At 59.0% G+C, this 17,661-nt stretch overlaps 1 protein-coding gene across 1 annotated transcript in view; it reads left to right on the forward strand.

Moving 5' to 3' along the window:
- TBC1D22A (TBC1 domain family member 22A) overlaps positions 1–16,902 on the forward strand; it is a 346,524-nt gene extending 329,622 nt beyond the window's left edge. The window contains exon 13 of the mRNA XM_028115313.2: positions 16,323–16,902. Coding sequence (XP_027971114.2) covers positions 16,323–16,451 — 129 coding nt within the window. The 3' untranslated portion in view covers positions 16,452–16,902. The remainder of the gene's footprint in view (positions 1–16,322) is intronic.
- The last annotated feature ends 759 nt before the right edge of the window (positions 16,903–17,661 follow it).

Raw genomic sequence — 17,661 nt, forward strand, 5'->3', positions numbered from 1 at the left:
CCTCCACTCATCTGCTCATCCCTTCACCCACCCACCCGTCTGTCTGCCCATCCACATCCATCCACTTACCCACGCGCCCATCCACCCATCATCCATCTATCATCCATCCACCCATCCATCCATTATCCATCCATCTATCCACCCATCCACCCATCCCTCTGTTCACCTTCCCATCCACCCATCATCCCTCTACTCACCTACGTATCCACCTGCCCATCCACCCATCCCTCCATTCACCCACCCATTCATCTCTCCGTCCACATCCATCCACTTATCCACGTGCCCATCCACCCCAGCCATCCACCTATTCCTCCCTCTGTCCATCTACTTACTCATCTACCCATCCCTCCGTCCATCTGTCCATCCATCCACTTATCCATTCACTCACCCACCCATCCACTCATCCAGCCACTCATGCACCTATCCCTCTATCCATCTACCCATCCACCTGCCCTTCCACTCATCCCTTCACCCACCCACCCATCCATCTGTCTGCCCTTCCACCCATCCACCCATCCATCCACCCATCCATCCATCCCTCCATCCACTCATCCACCCACCTACCCATCCAGAACTAGCATTTATTTGGACACACGCCCTACTGCTCTCAGTTGAGCACTGTGAAGTTTGAGCCCTGTGGGGCCTAGGCTGTCTGAGTCTTTGCCCTCAAGGATCTCCGTCAGGTGATAAGGGCTGTGGTTGATTCCTACATAGATCCTGAAGCTGGCTGCCCTGTGGAGATGTTGTAAGGAACTTCACATCTCCCCAGAAGAATGTGCTGGGGGAATAGAGTGCTCTGACCCAAGCCTTGGCCTCCAGAAGGACCTCTTTTCCTGGAAACCCTAGCTCTGCCTCCCCAGGGAGGGGCACAATGCAGGTGGTCATGACCAGGAGCCACCTCTGTCCCTGCCCCCCCCCCCCACCTGGCCAGCTTGAGCCAGGCAGTGTCCTCTCTGTCGCTGAGGACCTCAGCGGAGCACATGGGAGGCGGGGAGAATCTGCTCTGTAAACACCGCTGTGGATTGGTGAAGACCTCCTTCAAGCCCATAGATCACAGGTCTGGAGCACTTGGCAGTGACCCTTGAACATTCCTGAGACATTCCTGAAAAGGTCAGTGTCCTAACAGCAGTGTGCAGCCAGTGTTCCTGGAATCAGGAGCTAAGAACCCGGCCGTGCGGTCCAGTTAGTTTTGAACTGCTTCCAGGAATAAGCTTGCATTTTCAGTATCGCCGTCTGGCACTGCACCCGGGACAATGGGAACACCGTAACCACTGTATGGAAAGCAAGGGATTTAAATAACAGCCGGGCCCCGGGCTGCGTGGAGTCCCTTCCCAGCTGCGCTGCCTGCTGTATCCCTGTCCTCTGCCCCCTGGGCCCTCTGACAGACCCTTGTGGGCCTGTGCATGCACTGTGCGTCCAGCCTGACTGCTGGACTGTGGAAGGCCCTGTCGGGAGGAGGCTGCCGAGGGTAGGGCCCTAGAGACCTGGCAGCGACCAGGGAGGAGGTGTGGGGGCCTGTTGCATCCTGGTTGCATGGGGCGGGCTTTCTGTCTCTTGGCGCCCTGCACCATGCTCTCCTCCTGGCCTCATGTAAGTCAGGCCTTCAGGCAGAGACTTCCTGAAAGCCCCTGGCCTGCCCCACACTCCCGGTAAGGCCAGTTGCCCCTGGACGACGGTGTCACAGCACACTGCATGCTTGCAGAGACAGGCACAGAACCTTCCCACACACCCAGGTTAAGGATGTTAGAACACTGTCACTGCCTTTGGCTTCTGTAGAAGGAGAGTCTGACCCTGCATCCCCCACACCCGCCCCTTGCAGCCTTCCTGAGCTGGGCCTTTCATCCCCGGGCCTTTGGTAGCTGCCAAAGTGTTACTGGGGCGCCATCGGCCTTCAGTGGAACTGCAGTTACGTGGGCTCTAACGGGGCACTTGCGTTCCCAAAGCTCCTTTCTCAGAATGTGTCTGTTCATTCTAGAAGGTTCTTTATGTTTGGGCGGGACCCTCGGGCCCTTCTCCAAAGGTGTGAGGGCCCTTTTCTGATGCAGGCTTAGCATAAACACAAAGAAGGGTGAGGTGCTGGCTTCTACTCTCCACCCAGAGACAACCAGCCCCGCCTCGTACGCCCTGCTGAAGGTCTCAGGAAATGATGCCCAGCCCGGCCCCAGGAAGGCAGCCACGGGGACCAGGGAGCCACGTGCCTCCGGCCGGCTCTGCTCCCATGTGCAGTGCACAGACCCGCCTGCTAGCCCCAGCTCGCTTGCTCTTGGGCACGAGGGTTGGTGCCCGTAGCCCCGGGCGGGCCCCAGGTCCCTGCAGGGGGACGGGGTGCGGGCCTGTGAAGGTCCTGTCCTTGAGACTACTACTGTAGTGGCTGAGACCTGGTGTCTTGGGTTCGGGGAGATGGAGCAGCTTGGCACAGCCAAAGCCTGGCCGTGCGGATGGTGACTGCAGCCAGAGCTGCTGTGAGTAGGGTCCTAGACCAGGGAAGTCCACGTGCATGGCAGCCTTGTTCTGCAGCAGCACCATGGGGTCACGCTGTCGGGATGCCCTTTTACAGCTGGGGCAGGCCAGGTACCAAGCCGTTCGCGGTAGTGAGGGACAGAGCTGGCCCAGGGCCCCTGGCTGCGTCCCCTGCCGCAACGCTCCTGGGCAAGCTGGTGAGCACCGTCTCTCACACCCCCAGGGACAGCTGGGGGCTCATGCGGGGACTGGTCCTGCAAGGTCCAGGAGGCAGGATCTCTGTACTCTGAGGACCTCTCGGCCCGCGGTCCTGCTCGTCGCAGGTGGTGTGACAACCACAAAGGCCCAATTTGTTTCCAAACACCCCCCCCGCCACCAGAGAGTCGGTACCCCTGGCATGAGCATCGATTTCGGGTGAAAGATGGTGCAGTCTCTTCATTCTCCCCGAAAGCAGGCTGTTCCAAGAGCATTTACTCATACTTCTTTATGCGGGCCGTGGCAGAGCAGGGGCTCCCTGGGGACCCAGCATGCCAGCGAGCCCTGGGGGTGTGCAGAGCCTGCATTTAAAGCTCAAGAACAGAAGCTGGTCTGAACTGATGAAAGAGAGAGAGACCAAGGCTGACCTGCGATGTCCCCCCCCCCACCGGGACAGAAGAACCCTCCTGAAGGCAGCGCACGGCCCACCACGCCATCGGCTGCACAGCTGTCGCACCAGAGGTCGCACCCCCAACATGGGGACCGCGGCTCCTGCCCACGAGGAGTCCTAGAACGATCCAGGAGAGGTTTAACAACAAACACGTGCCAAAAAGCAACTGTATGATAGGGCACAAGAAAGAAGGGAAAGTCGGGTGAGATCATTTGGTTCTCGTGGGTGCACCTCTCCTGGCTGTGATACACACGGGCGGGTCAGACGGACCGCAGGACCTGGAAGGACCGCAGGACCTCTGTCTCTGAGCTGGGGGTCTCCCCCAGGGTTCCTGCGCCCGCTTGCCCCTGCTCCCAGGGAGCGTTCTTGTTCCATGCCTTCTCCAGGACTCTAACTCGACTTTGCTGCCCTGGCCCAGGGTCTCAGCATGGGCTCTTAGGGACCAAGCAAGCAGGGGGTGCGAGGGGCAGGGGACAGAACAGGTGAACGGCCAGATGGTTTGAGGTCTCACCTGTCTCCAGTCAGCAGGTGATTCATGTCCATCCCTTGTCCTGTCACCTGGGGGGCGGGTCACGCAGCACCGGGGCCCCTCTTAGGGGCTGTGGGAGGGCTGATGGTAATGGATGCGTCCAGGAGCATCACCACCCTGAACAACACACCTGTGACCTGGTGGGAACAGCCTCTAACTGGCTCTTGTGACATGAAGCTCAGAAAGTGTGGGAGCCGGTGGAGGTGCATTCCAGGCCTCATTGCACCTGCTTGATGGCCTTGCGGGCGACCTCCACTTAGCTCTCTCGGATGCTTTTCAGAAGGTTTTGAAAGTAAGACCTTAATTATGAGATTATTAGCACAATGCCAGAGCATTTATCCCTGCTCTGGGCCACATTGTTAATTCAGAAGGAGGAGCTGTGCCGCATACACAGAGCACCCAGGCCTGGCTGGTTCCCAAGGCCTTCTGCAGGTGGGCGGGGCTGGAGACAGACCCTCGGGTCAGGGCAGCTCTGTGGCCCAGGTGGGAAGCTTGCATTGGATGCTTCGTAGGGGCTCATTCATTCAGCAAGGGGCTGGGCAGCGGAGGGTATAGAGGTGAGGCTGGGTAGCCCCGCCTCCCCGGGGGCGCACAGGCTTGGAGCAAGGGTAGGGCTAGCCTGGGGGTCCCAGGAGCCCCCTGCAGACGCGAGAGCTGCTGTGTGCCCGGTGCAGAGTCAGGGAGCAATGACGCTGGAGCTGAAGCTCTGTGGGCTCAGGGCACCTGGGCTTTTAGACATTGATTCTTTGGAGGATGTGAAGACTGCCCTGGGGATTTCCAGGAGTTTGGTGAGGCTTGTAATGTGGACCTTGGGTGATCACAATCTCCAGGTTCAAGGACATTGTGAACCCTTTGGCCCCGCCCCTTCCCTGTCCACTGCATAGTACAGATCCTTACCAGTCTCAGATGAACCCCTTCGGGGTGGGCGTCCCCATCTCCCTGGGCTGCACACAGCAGACACCCTACATTTATACTGCTCCTCTTTCCACCGTCTGCCTCCTTCTCAGGCAGTGAGGGTAGGTCTGTGCACCAGAGCAGAGAGAAGTGGCCTCCTTCAGCCTGCTGGGTGCTGAGCCCAGGCTTGCCACCTGCATCCCCAGCACCCCTGAGCATGCCCTTGGCACAGCATGGACATGGCCGTGTGGACCCAGCCCATGACCAACCCTGAGTGAGCACCATGGCGCCTGAGAGAGTGTGGCCTGGGTCCTGCTGACTTTGTGGGGAGCATAGTCTGCTGGCTTTGTCATCTGCTGCCTCGAGCATGACCGTGAAAAGCCACTGTACCTCTCTGTTCTTAGGCTACTCGTCTGTGAAATGGATATGTTTCTCTAAGCTTGTTGGATTAAGTGAGAAAACGGTGGGGGGCACCGAGCAGGGACTCTGTAAATACCCCGAGATCAGCATCGGCCGAGGTGGCATCGCTGGTGCTTGCATCTCCGGATCTGGACTGCGAGGGACATGGAAGGACCAGAGGTAGGGGGTGCCCAGGCCCCTCTTGGTTGTCCTCACTGGTGTCTGCAGCCCATGCTGGGAGTGGGGCCTGCCTCTCAGCTGCAGATGGCACGGGAGCGGCTGGCGGTCAGCACGGATGGGAGCTTCGCCTCTGGGGCTCCGTGAGCTCACCTGCTCATAATCTCAGAAGTCGACAAACAGCCCAGCAAGTTGTTTTATGGGTATCGGCAAACCGATTCTAGAGGGCCTACGGAGCACAAGACCCCAAACAGTGAACACAGTATCAAAGAACAACACGGAGGACAGAGGCTACCTGGTAGCAGGACCTCCCGCGAGACTGGGCGGTGCTGCCAAAAGAAGAGACAAATAGATCATGGAGCAGAAGTGAGAGAACACAGATAGAACTGCTGATCTTGACAAAGGAGCAGAGACACGTGATGGAGCCAGGACAGGCTCTTGAACAAAGGGCCCTGGGACACCTGGGCATCCCGTGCGAAACAGAGAATCCAGACACAGACCTTCTGGTCTCCGTGAAAATCAACTCAAAACGGGTCATAGAACTACATGTCCAATGCAAAACTTTACATAAACTCCTAGAAGTAGTTCACGGAGGAGAAAACCTAGGTGACCTTGGATTTGGTGATGACGTCGTAGACACAACGCCAAAGGCCCGGTCCGTGAGGGAAAGAATGGACAAGCCAGACACGTTACAACTAGAAACTTCTGCTCTGTGGAAGACACGGTCACGCGAGTGAGGAGACAAGCCGCAGATGGGGAGGAAACCATCAGCTAAAGGACCACTGTCCTAAGTACACAGGAACTCTTAAAACTCCATGATAAAAAAGCAAACAACCCAATTAAAAATGGGCAAAAGAGGGGCGCCTGGGTGGCTCAGTCGTTAAGCGTCTGCCTTCGGCTCAGGTCATGATCCCAGGGTCCTGGGAACGAGCCCCACGTCGGGCTCCCTGCTCCGCGGGAAGCCTGCCTCTCCCTCTCCCACTCCCCCTGCTTGTGTTCCATCTCTCGCTGTCTCTCTCTGTCAAATAAATAAAATCTTTAAAAAAAAATGGGCAAAAGATCTGTACAGACACCTTATTAAAGAAGGTGTACACGTGGCAAGAAGACATATGACAAGATGCCCCACATCATATGTCACCAGGGAATATTGCAGATTCAAATGGTGAGATGCACACCTATGAGAAGGGCTAACGTCTGGAATGCGCATCCGTGGCTGGTGGGCACGCAGAAGGGTGCAGCCACTGTGGGGACGGTGGCTTCTTCCAAAGGTAGACATACTCTTAACCATATGACCCATAGCTGCTCTCTGTGGTATTGACCCAATGGAGTGGAAAATTTATGTCCATGCAGAAACCTGCGGGTGAGCGTTCATTCATAATTTTCAAAACTTGGAGCCCACCAAGATGGCCTTCAGTGGATGAATGGAGAAAGAAACTGTGGTCCATCCAGATCGTGGAATATTACCCAGCCCTAGAAAGCAGGGAGCTACCAAGCCCTGAAGAGACATGAGGAACCTTACACGCACATCAGTCAGTGACAGAGGCCAGTGTGGAAGGCCACACGCCATGCGATTCCAGCTCTACGGCATCTGGGAAAGCAAACTGTGCCGACGGTCAAAGGACCGTGGTGGCAGGGGTGAGGGGGCGGAAGGATGAGCAGGGGGAGCCCAGAGGGGGTTCAGGTCAGTGAAACTCCCCGTCTGGTGTTACAGGGGCGGCCACACATCATCACACATCTGTCCAAGCCCACGGCACGTACAGCGTCCGGAGAGGGTCCTGCTGTCAGACCGCGGACTCTGGGGAATGTGATGTTTCGATGTAGCTGCACCAGTCATAACAAATGCACCATCTGCTGGGGGATGTTGATAGTGGGGGAGGCTGTGGGGAGTGCAGAGGGCGTATGTGGGAACTCTCTGTACGTTCTGCTCAATTTTACTGTGAACCCAAAAGTACACAGTACTTTGCTCTAAAAGTACTTTCTTTTTAGTACATAAACATGGCCCAGGACTCACCCTGCACTCTGGTCTCATCCTCAAGCATACCCAGTTCGTCCAGTGTGTCCAGTGGACACTGGAGGCTTCTCTGTCCAATTCAGTTGTGGGGGGGGTCTGCCGGGGCTCCCTGTGCTTTGGCCCTCCTGCACCTGCAGTATTGGTGCCCCCTTGCGTCTTGGCCTGCCCATCTGGCTCCCATATGTATTCAGCAGGCACGGGGATTCAGCCCCATGATGACCACTGGGCACACATGAGTGAGCTGTGCCGCTGACCTCCAGGTCCCTAGTGCAGTGCCCCAGCCTCCACCAGCCTCGTGGCCTCCTTGCCTCCCTCTCTTGAGTGGGCCCTTCCCTCCCAGGTCACTGAGTCACCCCCAGCCAGCTTAGGATGCTGTGTGCCCTCTGCACAGCCCCTGAATCCACGTGGGACCAGGACACAGGAGACCCATTGGTGGAAGGACTTTGGTGACAGTGGTGGCCATGTGACATGCGTCAGGGATTACATGGTCACTGCACAGTCCCTCCCCTTCCATTGTCTTATATTAGACCTTGCTGTGCCCGGTGAGGCAGATAACTTGTCCTCCCCAATTTCATGCTGCAGGAAATGGGGCCCAGGATGCAGGACGCCCCAGGGTGACACTGTGTGTAGAGGCATCCCCAGGGGTCGACCCAGCACCAGCTTGCCTGGTGCACACCGTGGGAGTCGGTGCATGTGCCACAGCCTCTGTCAGGAGCCGTATGGTCAAGCAGAAGATGCTGGTTTTGTTCACACCGATTCCTCACCAGGAGCCAGTTTTGGGGACCTGCAACCTCACGGTGGTGTCACTCTGAACCCAGTCTGTGACATGTGCTGCACTCACGCACTGGTGGTTCCAAGCCCACTGTCTGTGGCCCCCCAGCAGGAGGCCGGTCAGGAGCCCCTGGTGCGCACCAGCGCACAAACTGGCCTTGGCGGAGCTGAGCTGCACCGTGCGTCTTCCCTCCTGGCCTCCCAGGCAGCAGGGAAATCAGTGTGAGAACGTGCCCCTGAACAGGTTGGGAAATTTAACAGTTTTTATGATGCACATTACAAGGAAAATACCGTTTTGTTCATGAGCCTATGAAACCAGCTTTGCTGAATGTCAATATTACCACCTGTTCAGACACAGCCTTCGGAAGTGTGGTGCATTGTTGCGGATGTGCTGGTGCCCTGGCTGGAGGCCCTCCTCCCTGGTGGGGCGAAGGCCTCTGGGTCTCAGCTGCAGTCTGGGGCTGAGGAGGTCTTGTGGGCGTCTTAGTGTTGCTCCCAGTTAAGTGCAAGGGGGTGGGGGGAAGACGGGAGGGCAGAGCCAGCGCAGTGGGCCGACGCTCAGTTGGAAATGCCTTAAGTGCCATGTGGAGGCCAGGGGCTCGCAGGTGTTCAGGCAACCATCAGACACACAGGGCCGAGTTCGGGGGTGTCATGGTGAGGGCAGAGACGACTGGCGACTTTGACCCCAGAGGATATCCCCTGGGGAGGGCTGCAGGGGTGGAGGCAGAGAGACTTGTCATCAAGAGAGTGGAAGGGTGGCCAGGCACCTGGAGGGGAGCTTCAGGCAGATGGGGCTGGGGGCGGGGGGGCTTTAGGAAGTGGGGCGGACCAACAGGGAATCCATTGGAGCTGGTGGGCGGGACCAGCGTGTGAGTTCTGGAGGGGCTGCCCTGTTCCCCCCATCCTTTTGTCACCTGCAGCCTGCTGGACGGCAGTGGCCATGGTGCTCAGACACGGGTCCCCAGTCCTCCAGCCCCTGGCAGCTGGGAGCCCTCCCTTCCTGCACCCCTGCCGTCCCTCCTGAGCTTTCGCCCAGGTAGCACCTGGTGCTGCCTCCAGGCTCCTGCAGCTTCACGAAGGCGCCCTCCCTGTCACTTTGTAGCTGGACGCGTGGCACGTGGGACGGGTCCTCCCTCCTGTCTGTGGGCCTCCTTTCCGACCGGGCCCTTCTTGAGGATGCCTTGGTGGGCAGCATCTCGCTGTGCCTCGCCTGCGGGAGGCTGCCTGGCCCCACGTCCTGCAAAGCAGAAACGTCTTCACAGGAGGAAGCCGACTCTTAATTGCTGTGCCAGGATTTAAAATACTCTGTGTGCTGGTGAGACGTCCCTCAGCGTGTGCAGAGACATGAGGCGGAAAGGCTGGCCGACTGGGGCACTCGCGCCAAGCCCACGTTTTCAGGACCCAAAGATGTTTTTCTGTTTAGCGTTCCTCTTTGGAAAAGAAATATGAAATTAATTACAAGGACAGCGTACCTCGCTGAGCCATCACCGGCCCTCAGATCACTCTGTCACAGTGTCACCTTCTAGTCTCCACCTTCCGGAGTGCTGTCACCAGCGGGCTGGCTGGCCTGGCCGCTGGCTGTCCGTCCCAGCTGGCTGTCACCAGCCTTCTATTTTTAGCTGTGGTTTGGTCCAGAACTTGACAAGATTTTCAAACTAATAACTGGATTGTCAAAGAAATCAGCTGTCGTAGGATGGTCCGGGAGGGAGCGCCGAGGGGGAAGCGGCCCCAGGGATGGTCGGACGCCGGGGGCTGCCTAGTCACTCGCCCCTCCCGGAGGGCTTGAGGGCCAGCGCGCCTCCCTGTGACCGTGAGGACATCACAGCGGAGCCGCTGCACTGGAGGGAGCAGGGAGTCTCCCTTCTTGGGCTGGGTCGATGTCTGGTGGGGACACAGGAGTGGACTTGGTGGGTCAGATGCCGTCCCTGGGTGAAGGGTCCCCTGGGCCAGGTGGGCTGAACGCTGGTGGAGAGGTTCTGACAGCGGACCTGAGAGAACCACGCAGGAGAAGAGCAGCACCGTCCCAGAAAGAATGGCCAGATGCATCCCAGCTTGCTCACCCTGCCGTGCCTGCCCCGTCCCCTTTCCCCAGCCCCGGGCGGTGGTTGGCGAGGCCCCACCAGGAGTCCCCGAGATCCGCTAGAATTCCCCCAGTGCCCTCCGCACTGCTAGCTGACGCCTCAAACCCTTCTGGTATAATTTAATCTTGGCTGCTTTTTTATCTTTCATTTTACACGTGTACTTAGCAAGAACAGGTACTTTATGTTGGATATGGATTTCAACCCCAGCAGCTCCTGCGCAGGCAGGAATACAAATGACCTGTTCCCTTTGCCGGCTGTCAGGGGCCATGGCTTTGGGCTGGGACCGTGACCCTCGACCCCTGCCCCGCATGGTCCCTGGAGACTGGCCCAGGTGGGCCGCTGGACCGATGATGAGGCGCTGCCCCAGGGGCCGGCCGGAGTGGCCCCCCAGCATCGTGCTCCCAGAGGGTGCACGTCAACACTGGGAGGGCCCAGGTGCTGTTCCGGCTCCAGCTGGGACTAGCGTGGTAGCCAGCGCCCACGTGCCGGGCATTGTGCCACGTGTGTGTGCACAGTCTCCTCCGTGCTCAGCACAGCCGTGAAGGGGCTGCTCCTGTTACCAGGGTGTCAGTAGCGCACGGGGGGCCCAGGTGTGGATGGGGTGATGCTGAAGCCACGGGCGCCTTCCCGCATCGCCTGCTCTGCCACCAGCTTAGCTGTAAGCCACTGACCCTCCGACCCTGGCAGCCCGGAGGTGGCCGCCGTCACGGTCCCCGTCTCATAGATGAGGGACTCAGCTCTCAGGGGCCTGGCCGCCTGTGCTCTGGCCTCACCTACCTGGGGCCCTCGGGCTCCTCCCCTAAAAGGCAAGCTGGGAGGTGCTGGAGGCCCACCACCAGGAGCCCCGTGCTGCTGCCCTGCACCCCCGATGCCCAGGCAGACGGCCGAGCGCCTGAGCCGTTGGTTTTCTAGCCAGGCTGCACAAATCGAACGTCAGAATGTGGACAGAAAAGTGGATTAAACCAATTAGGCCTCCTACCTGACTTGTGTGTCAGCGAGGCTCCTGTTTCTTCCTTCTTGGTTAAGGAGAGGAAATAATAAGAGTCAGCAAATGGGCCCTTTTAGCCCCGTCATGATTAATTTATTCATGTCTGCAAGTTGGCAATTTGTAAAGCCCCGACTTGAGCAGCTTTTTAGCCGACCTCTGTGTGCTCAGTGCCACTTGGAGGTGCAGGCACTGGGGGGTTCCGGGATGTTCTGTTTGCCAGAGGGTCCTGGGGAGGGAGGCCCTGGTGTAACGCCGTCTGCCGGCCAGGCTGCCCAGGCTGGGAGGCAGTGCTCTTCGTGTTCCTTAGAGGAGCACCCTCAGATGCAGTGTAACCCCTGCCATGTGGGAAACCCTAAATTTTCTGGTAGCCTCATGGAAGTGGAAAGGAACTAGGTGAAATTAATGAATATTGTATTTAACCCAGGAATCCCAAATACTGTCTTTCAACCTGTAATCCACATAAAAGCTATGAAGAAGCATTCTGTGGTGTTTTGTGCAGACTTACTGGAAGTCTGGGGTGCACCCTCCCTGACACGCACCCCGCGGGGGCTCTGCGGTGGCTGGGCAGACAGGAGGCTTGGCCGTGACTCTGTGCAGGGCCACGTGTCATCTGCTTCGCGGTCAGTGACCTGTCTGTTGCCCGACACCCACCTCTGCTCACACCGGCACAGGTGCTTCTGCAGGCCGGGCTCCCGGGGGGAAAACTGCTGCTGGCTTCCGCTGTGTTGTGCCCACGGTGCACAGCCACGCCTGGCACGCAGCCCACGGCTTGGTGCGCACTCACGAGCCGACGGACGGACAGGCGCAGAGGTCAGGAGCATTTGCCCTTCCTGGGGTCTCTTCTGTGCCTTTCCCTCCTGCTTACCCCGCCACCGGTGCTGGCCACACCACCTCCTCTCTTCCGCAGACAAACCTACTTCCTGTCACCCAGGGAGCGCCAGTCACCTTCCCTGGGATGGAGGTGTGTTCCTGGGCCTGGGGTGCAGAGCCTGGGGCCTGCACGGCGAGGGCGTGGGGGCTGGCACACGGTTAGGGGAGGCCCTGCAGCTTGCAGAGCGGCACCCGGTGGTCAGCCGTGACCCCGGACGTAGGCGTGTGATGCTGCTCAGTGACGGGAGGTCCTGGCACAGAGGCAGAATGATGGAGGGGCCTTTCTTTTGATGCTCCTCGCAGCTTGTGTGCAGTCAGATCTTTGGGAGTATTTTGAGTTAAATACAGTTCATTTTGTGTCTGACATTAGAACTTGAAAATCCGGCCAAAGAGGCTAAAAAGCAGCATCCTCTTGGGTTCGCTAGCAGCCTCTCAGAAGGAGCAGCCTCGGTGCCACCACAGGGGCTCGGGTGCTCGCCAGGTGGGGACCCCGTCCATATGCCTGCGGGTTCCCACTCCCACACCTGCTGCAGGCCATCATGCCCCTCTGGGCGCACCGTCCACTAGGAGTTCGATTTCTTATTAAATTTGTCTGCTCAACTATCTGTTTCCCAGGGATGATCGTTTATTTATCAGAAACACACCTGCCGCTGGGACTGTCGCTTTGGTCACTAACAGTAATTATGATAATAATGATCGAATCTTGGTAATGACTGAATAACAGTGATTGGGGACGAGCAGCAGCGGGGACACGGGCACTTTGCACGTGGTAACAGCTCAATGAGGGAGGGATGCTCTTGTCCCCATTTACAGATGAGGAAACTGAGGTACAGCGCTAGGAGGCTTGCCCAGGGTCCCATGACCAATCGAGGCAGGCCTAGGATTTGAACCCTGGTGCTTTAGCAGCATTTGAAAGTGCAGACTTTTTCGCTGACTCACTGGGCTGCCAAGCAGACTCTTCACTGACGGCCACCACGTACCGGCCTTTTTGTTTCAGTGATGCAGGGATGCAAGGGTCTGTAGATGTTACAGAGGAGACAGATGATCCCGTGATAGAGGGCTGTTCGGTCGTGGTGGCAGTGCAGCCGGGGCTCGGGGCTCACTGCCCCCCTCACTGCTGCCCATGCTCCCAGCAGCTTCTGCAAGGGACCAACCAGACAGACAGCTCTGGGATCGTGGGAAGGGACCCTTGCGCTGGAGCCTGAGGATACTGGTGTGTCCCCATTTCATCCTTCGTGGGAGGGTGTACACGCACAGAGAGAATCCTGCTTTGTAGATGGCCACGTCCTTCATCTGACTGGGAAAATACAACGTTTTTGGCGTGAAGCACAAAACATCGTTTGATCTTTAACATTAGAAGGCTTCTCTTGGAACCCACCCAGAGGCAAGAGTCCGCAGCCGCAGATTTCCTTCTAGAAGGTGTCCGGCACAGCAGAATTTGTGGTGGTGAGCTGCTGACCCTCACGCCAAGCCCACGTCCCCAGGGGCTTTTGACAACACCTTTGTCTGCACCGGGGCCACGTGAGTGTGGGCCTCCCTGGGGGACTGGTCAGAGGGAAGACTGCCTCCGACCCACACGCTCGGGATGGATCGTCCGCATGCAGAATCCACGCCGCTTATCTTACTGAGAGGTGGGACAGCATGTCTGGGCCCCTGCGATGCTGGGCCAGCTGTGCCATGCTTGGGCGTGGGTACCAGCAGCTCTCCAGAGCTTCTGGAGGATTCTGACACGTGGATGGGGCTCAGCGCTGCAGGCCTCCCACCGTCCAGGAGGGGCAGCTTCTGCTACTTGTGGCCCTCACGACAGTTCGTGTCACTATGGACAGCGTGGTAACGGACTGATGGCGAGCGGCAGGGGCAGGGACCAGAATGCACTCTTGCCATGGCCCTGCTGACGTGGAGCAGGGTGAGAAGAGCTTTAGAAGGACCGGACTCGTCTGACTTCTGACATCAGTGCCCTGGGCAGACCTTCCTCTGCTTTTTATGTCTGTGGATGGGGCAGAGCACTGCTTGTGTACCTCAGTATCCCCCTAGGTTTGCGGGACTGGGCTGTTGATGGGGCCCCGACTTGGCCCCTCTGCCCCACTGTTGTTCCGCAGGCAGACCCGTCCCTGGGAGGGCGGAGCCCCTGGGATGTGACGCGGTGACCGCTTCATGAGCAATGGCCCTTTACCCGAACGGCATGGGCAATGCAGAATAGCGCGTGGCTAACCGCCGGGCCGTGGTTCCCATGTTGGAGACGCCTCTGCCCGGTGCATATATAAGACAGCCCCTTTTAAAAAAGAAATCTGTATTTAAGGACGCGTTTGGCTGTGTTCTTTGCCTCCCATAAAGGTCACCCAGATAGATTTTTCCTTCTTTAGCATTGCAGGCTGTGAAGCGCTGGGCATTTCTATTCTCCCTACATCCAGTGAACCTGGGGGACTAAATTAGATTCTGAAATTGAGTGTGCAGGGGAGTCAGTGAGTTACCGTAATGGGAGGGTATTGCTTCTCACCTTGCAAGTAGCGAGGTCATGATAATATGAAGCGAAGTGGATTAAAATAAAACCAAAGGTATTTATTTACGACCTGCTCAGAATTGGATTGGCGTCCGTGTAAGTTGCATCTAATGTTAAAAGACAGCAGATTGATGTTCATCTGTCCCTGGGGATATTCTGCCAGTGAAATTTGCTCCGCGAATTCAATTTAAAGGCCCCCAGAAAGTATCCAAAATGCAAAAGGAAATGGAGTTGAGGAAGGGGATAAAGCAGCTGCGGCAAGCCGACAGCGGAGGACAGCCCTGGTGCACGTCTCGGGTGGGGGAGGGCTCTGCACAGCTCACGGACCCGAGGTGCCGCGTCACTCCATGCCGGGCCCTGGCCGCCCCTGGCCGCCCCTCGTGGGAACTGGGACCCCATTCTGCAGATGAGGAGCCTGAGGCTGCGAGGCAGTCAGTGGCTGGCCCATCTCCGCAGCCAGATGGCCGCACAGCCAGGGTCTGAGCCCAGACCTCCTGCCAAGTCCATGGCCCGAGTGCTCCCAGTGGCCGGCTCCCAGATGGCGCAGCCACCCCCAGCCTTCAGAGAAAGGGCGTGGGGCTCAGGAGTTCCATTAAGGGCTGGACTGGGATGTGAACGCATCGCCTGCCCCCTCAGCACGCCCTCCTTGGGTCCCCTGTCCCAGCCTTGCGGGGCCAGGAGGCTCAGTGGTTGGTGCCTCTGTGAGTCTCCCCGAGCTGCCCCTTTCCAGGCAGGCAGGGTGGGGCAGCCTGAGTCTGATGCCCTGCCCGTCCCCTGTCTTCTGCTGGGACCCTCGGGGGGGCCAGCACCAGCACCCTGAAACCCCTGCCACCCTTCAGGCTTACCCAGATCCAGTCATGGGTGGGATGGGAGGTGGGAGGGAAGGCCCTGGGGGCCACCTTCTCCAGAACCAGAGCCAGCCGGGCTATCTATGCAGTGTTGGCCCACTTCCTGAGAAGGAGTCTGGCCTCAGGCCTTGCCCTGACCTGATGGCCCAGTCCCCCATTTCTCCTCCTCTGAGACCCCCAACCCGGGAAGCTGTCCTGGCCACACAGCCCTATCCACTCCAGCCAGAGCCCCGGGGGTGCCGGGGCCCGTGCTCCCCGAGACCCACCCCACCCTTGGTGGTGTCGCAGGTTGCTCTGGATGAGGGCCACGGTCCCTCAGACGGGCTGGTCAGAGTGCAGGACTGGGTGTCATGCATCACTATGGCCTCGGTCATGTTTTCCTTTCCAGCACTTTCTTTAGTATCCCTCTCTCTGGTTTCTAAACGGTGAGCTCTTGAGACAGTTCCTGTGTCCTGTGTGGGGTGAGCTCAGTGCCCAGCCCAGCGAGCTGAGACATGGCCCACATGCTTGGCTGGGGTCAGCTGAGGGTCCCTAGCTTGGTCGTCCCTGGACACACTGAATATGGACCGAGGGACAGTGACAGGGGCTGCCTGACATGTCCCGCCCCTCCAGCATGTGCCCACCTGGCGGATACCTGCCCCTGGTGCACCCAGTGTCCCTGCTGAAGGAGCTGGTGCCTGGAGGAGTGTCACCAGATGCACAGAAATCTGTGTCTAAAGTCAGCCCTGGCCGGGGTGGATGGGGGCGCTTTCCTTGTGGATTCTGCAGAGCCTTGCGGGGAGTGGGGGTCCTGGGCTGAGGCAGCACACTTGCAGCCGGGCCCCTCCGGACCAGCACCAGGACCCTGGAGCCCCAGGGAGCCGGTTCGGTGAGGTCACAGTGTGGGCGGCTCTGCCCTCAGCATCCCAGCAGCATTGCCCGAAAGTATGCGGAGCCGGGCGAGGGCCTTCCTCCTGGCTGTAGGGGCTCTGGGCCTTTCGGAGTCCGGAAGGGAGGGAACACAATTCGTGGGATCTGGGAGGCCGTAGAGCCCCGTCTGGCTCACCCCCACTGCTGGTCAGTCCCCACCCGGGGGAGCCCCTGGTCTGCAGCCCCCTGCCTCGTGGCTGGTCACCTGCTCTGACCCGGGCTTGTCTCTTTTCCCCCAGGAGCTGCTGCTCTTCCTTCAGAACCTGCCCACAGCCCACTGGGGCAACGAAGACATCAGCCTGCTGCTGGCTGAGGCCTACCGCCTGAAGTTTGCCTTCGCGGATGCTCCCAATCACTACAAGAAATGAGCCGGGGCCAGCGCAGCTGGCCTCACCCCGCCCCGGGGTGGCGCCCCCAGCGCCCATGGCTGCAGGCCGGTGGCCAAGGAGGGGCCTTGCTGGGCGACCCTGCCCTCCAGGGAGCGGGCCAGGACTGGGCATCAGGTGAGGGCCAGGGCCTGGCTGGGGGCCGCCTCTGTTTCCTAAGATACCAAAGAGAGCCGGGGGAGGGTCTTGGCCCTTCAGGGGGCCAGGAGCGGGTGGGCTTCTCCCTGCCCTGTCCCTGGAGCATCCTTGCCAAATGCCCGCCTCCTGGAGCCCCCAGGGCACAGCGGCCCGAGAGCCTGACCCTCTTGGAGGGGCCTGCTGTCTGGTGCCGGGACCAGGAGGAGGTGGTGGTCATCTCATACCTGCTTTGAAATGCAAAAGCCCTATTCTGTTGAGTGAAAGAGAATAAAATGTAGACAAAATAAGAAGTGAACCGTTGCCCTCACCTGTGAAGTCTCTGTCCCCACAGGGCTTCTTGAAGTTGGCCTTATTCCTGTAACTGTCCAGCCCCTGGGCTCTACTGTGTCCCTTCTCTCTTGCTCTCTCCTGGACTGGGGACCGCTCTGTGTGTCAGCTGAGCAGCCGGGAGCTGTGGCTATAGCAGGCTGGGGCAGGGTGAGGAGCTGAGCAGCCGCCATGCTTTTCCAGCCTCTTGAAAGCGAGGACTGCGCCCCCGCCAGCCTGCATGCTGCTCTGCCCAGGGGGAGCTGGGGGGACACACCGCACACGCTGCCACTGAGGACATAGCTCCCTGCACCAGGCCATTGGCACAGGTGGGGTTCAGCCTCTGTAATCGGAGTCCTCGAGGCCTACTGCTTGGCCTCCCCCCACCTCCCGGGTCTCTGGAGGGTTACAGAGCTGATGGCTTCCTGCGGTCTGTGGGTCACCGGGGCTGAGCGCCCAGGCTCAGCAGGTCCTGGACTGGCCTGCCTGGAGCTCCGTGGGGGCCAGACACGCTTCCACACGCCCCCCCACCCTTGCGGAGGTGCACCTGTCCCAGGCGCGTGGCTGGCCCATGCTGACCCCTGAGCCATGACAGGCTCCTGTCCTCAGCTCCTCCTCCTGCTCCCAGACTCGTGTGTTTGCAAGCGCCTCTTGCCCACCGTGTGCCTGTCCTGGGGCAGCCAGGCCAGTGCCCCTGCCTTTGCACGCTCGGCATGAGGACACTGCGGGAAGCCTACGAACGGGGGAT

The sequence above is a fragment of the Eumetopias jubatus genome, unplaced genomic scaffold (assembly GCF_037043125.1).
Source record: "Eumetopias jubatus isolate StellerSeaLion01/CBP00866 unplaced genomic scaffold, mEumJub1_p1.0 scaffold_8, whole genome shotgun sequence".
Classification (NCBI taxonomy): domain Eukaryota; kingdom Metazoa; phylum Chordata; class Mammalia; order Carnivora; family Otariidae; genus Eumetopias; species Eumetopias jubatus.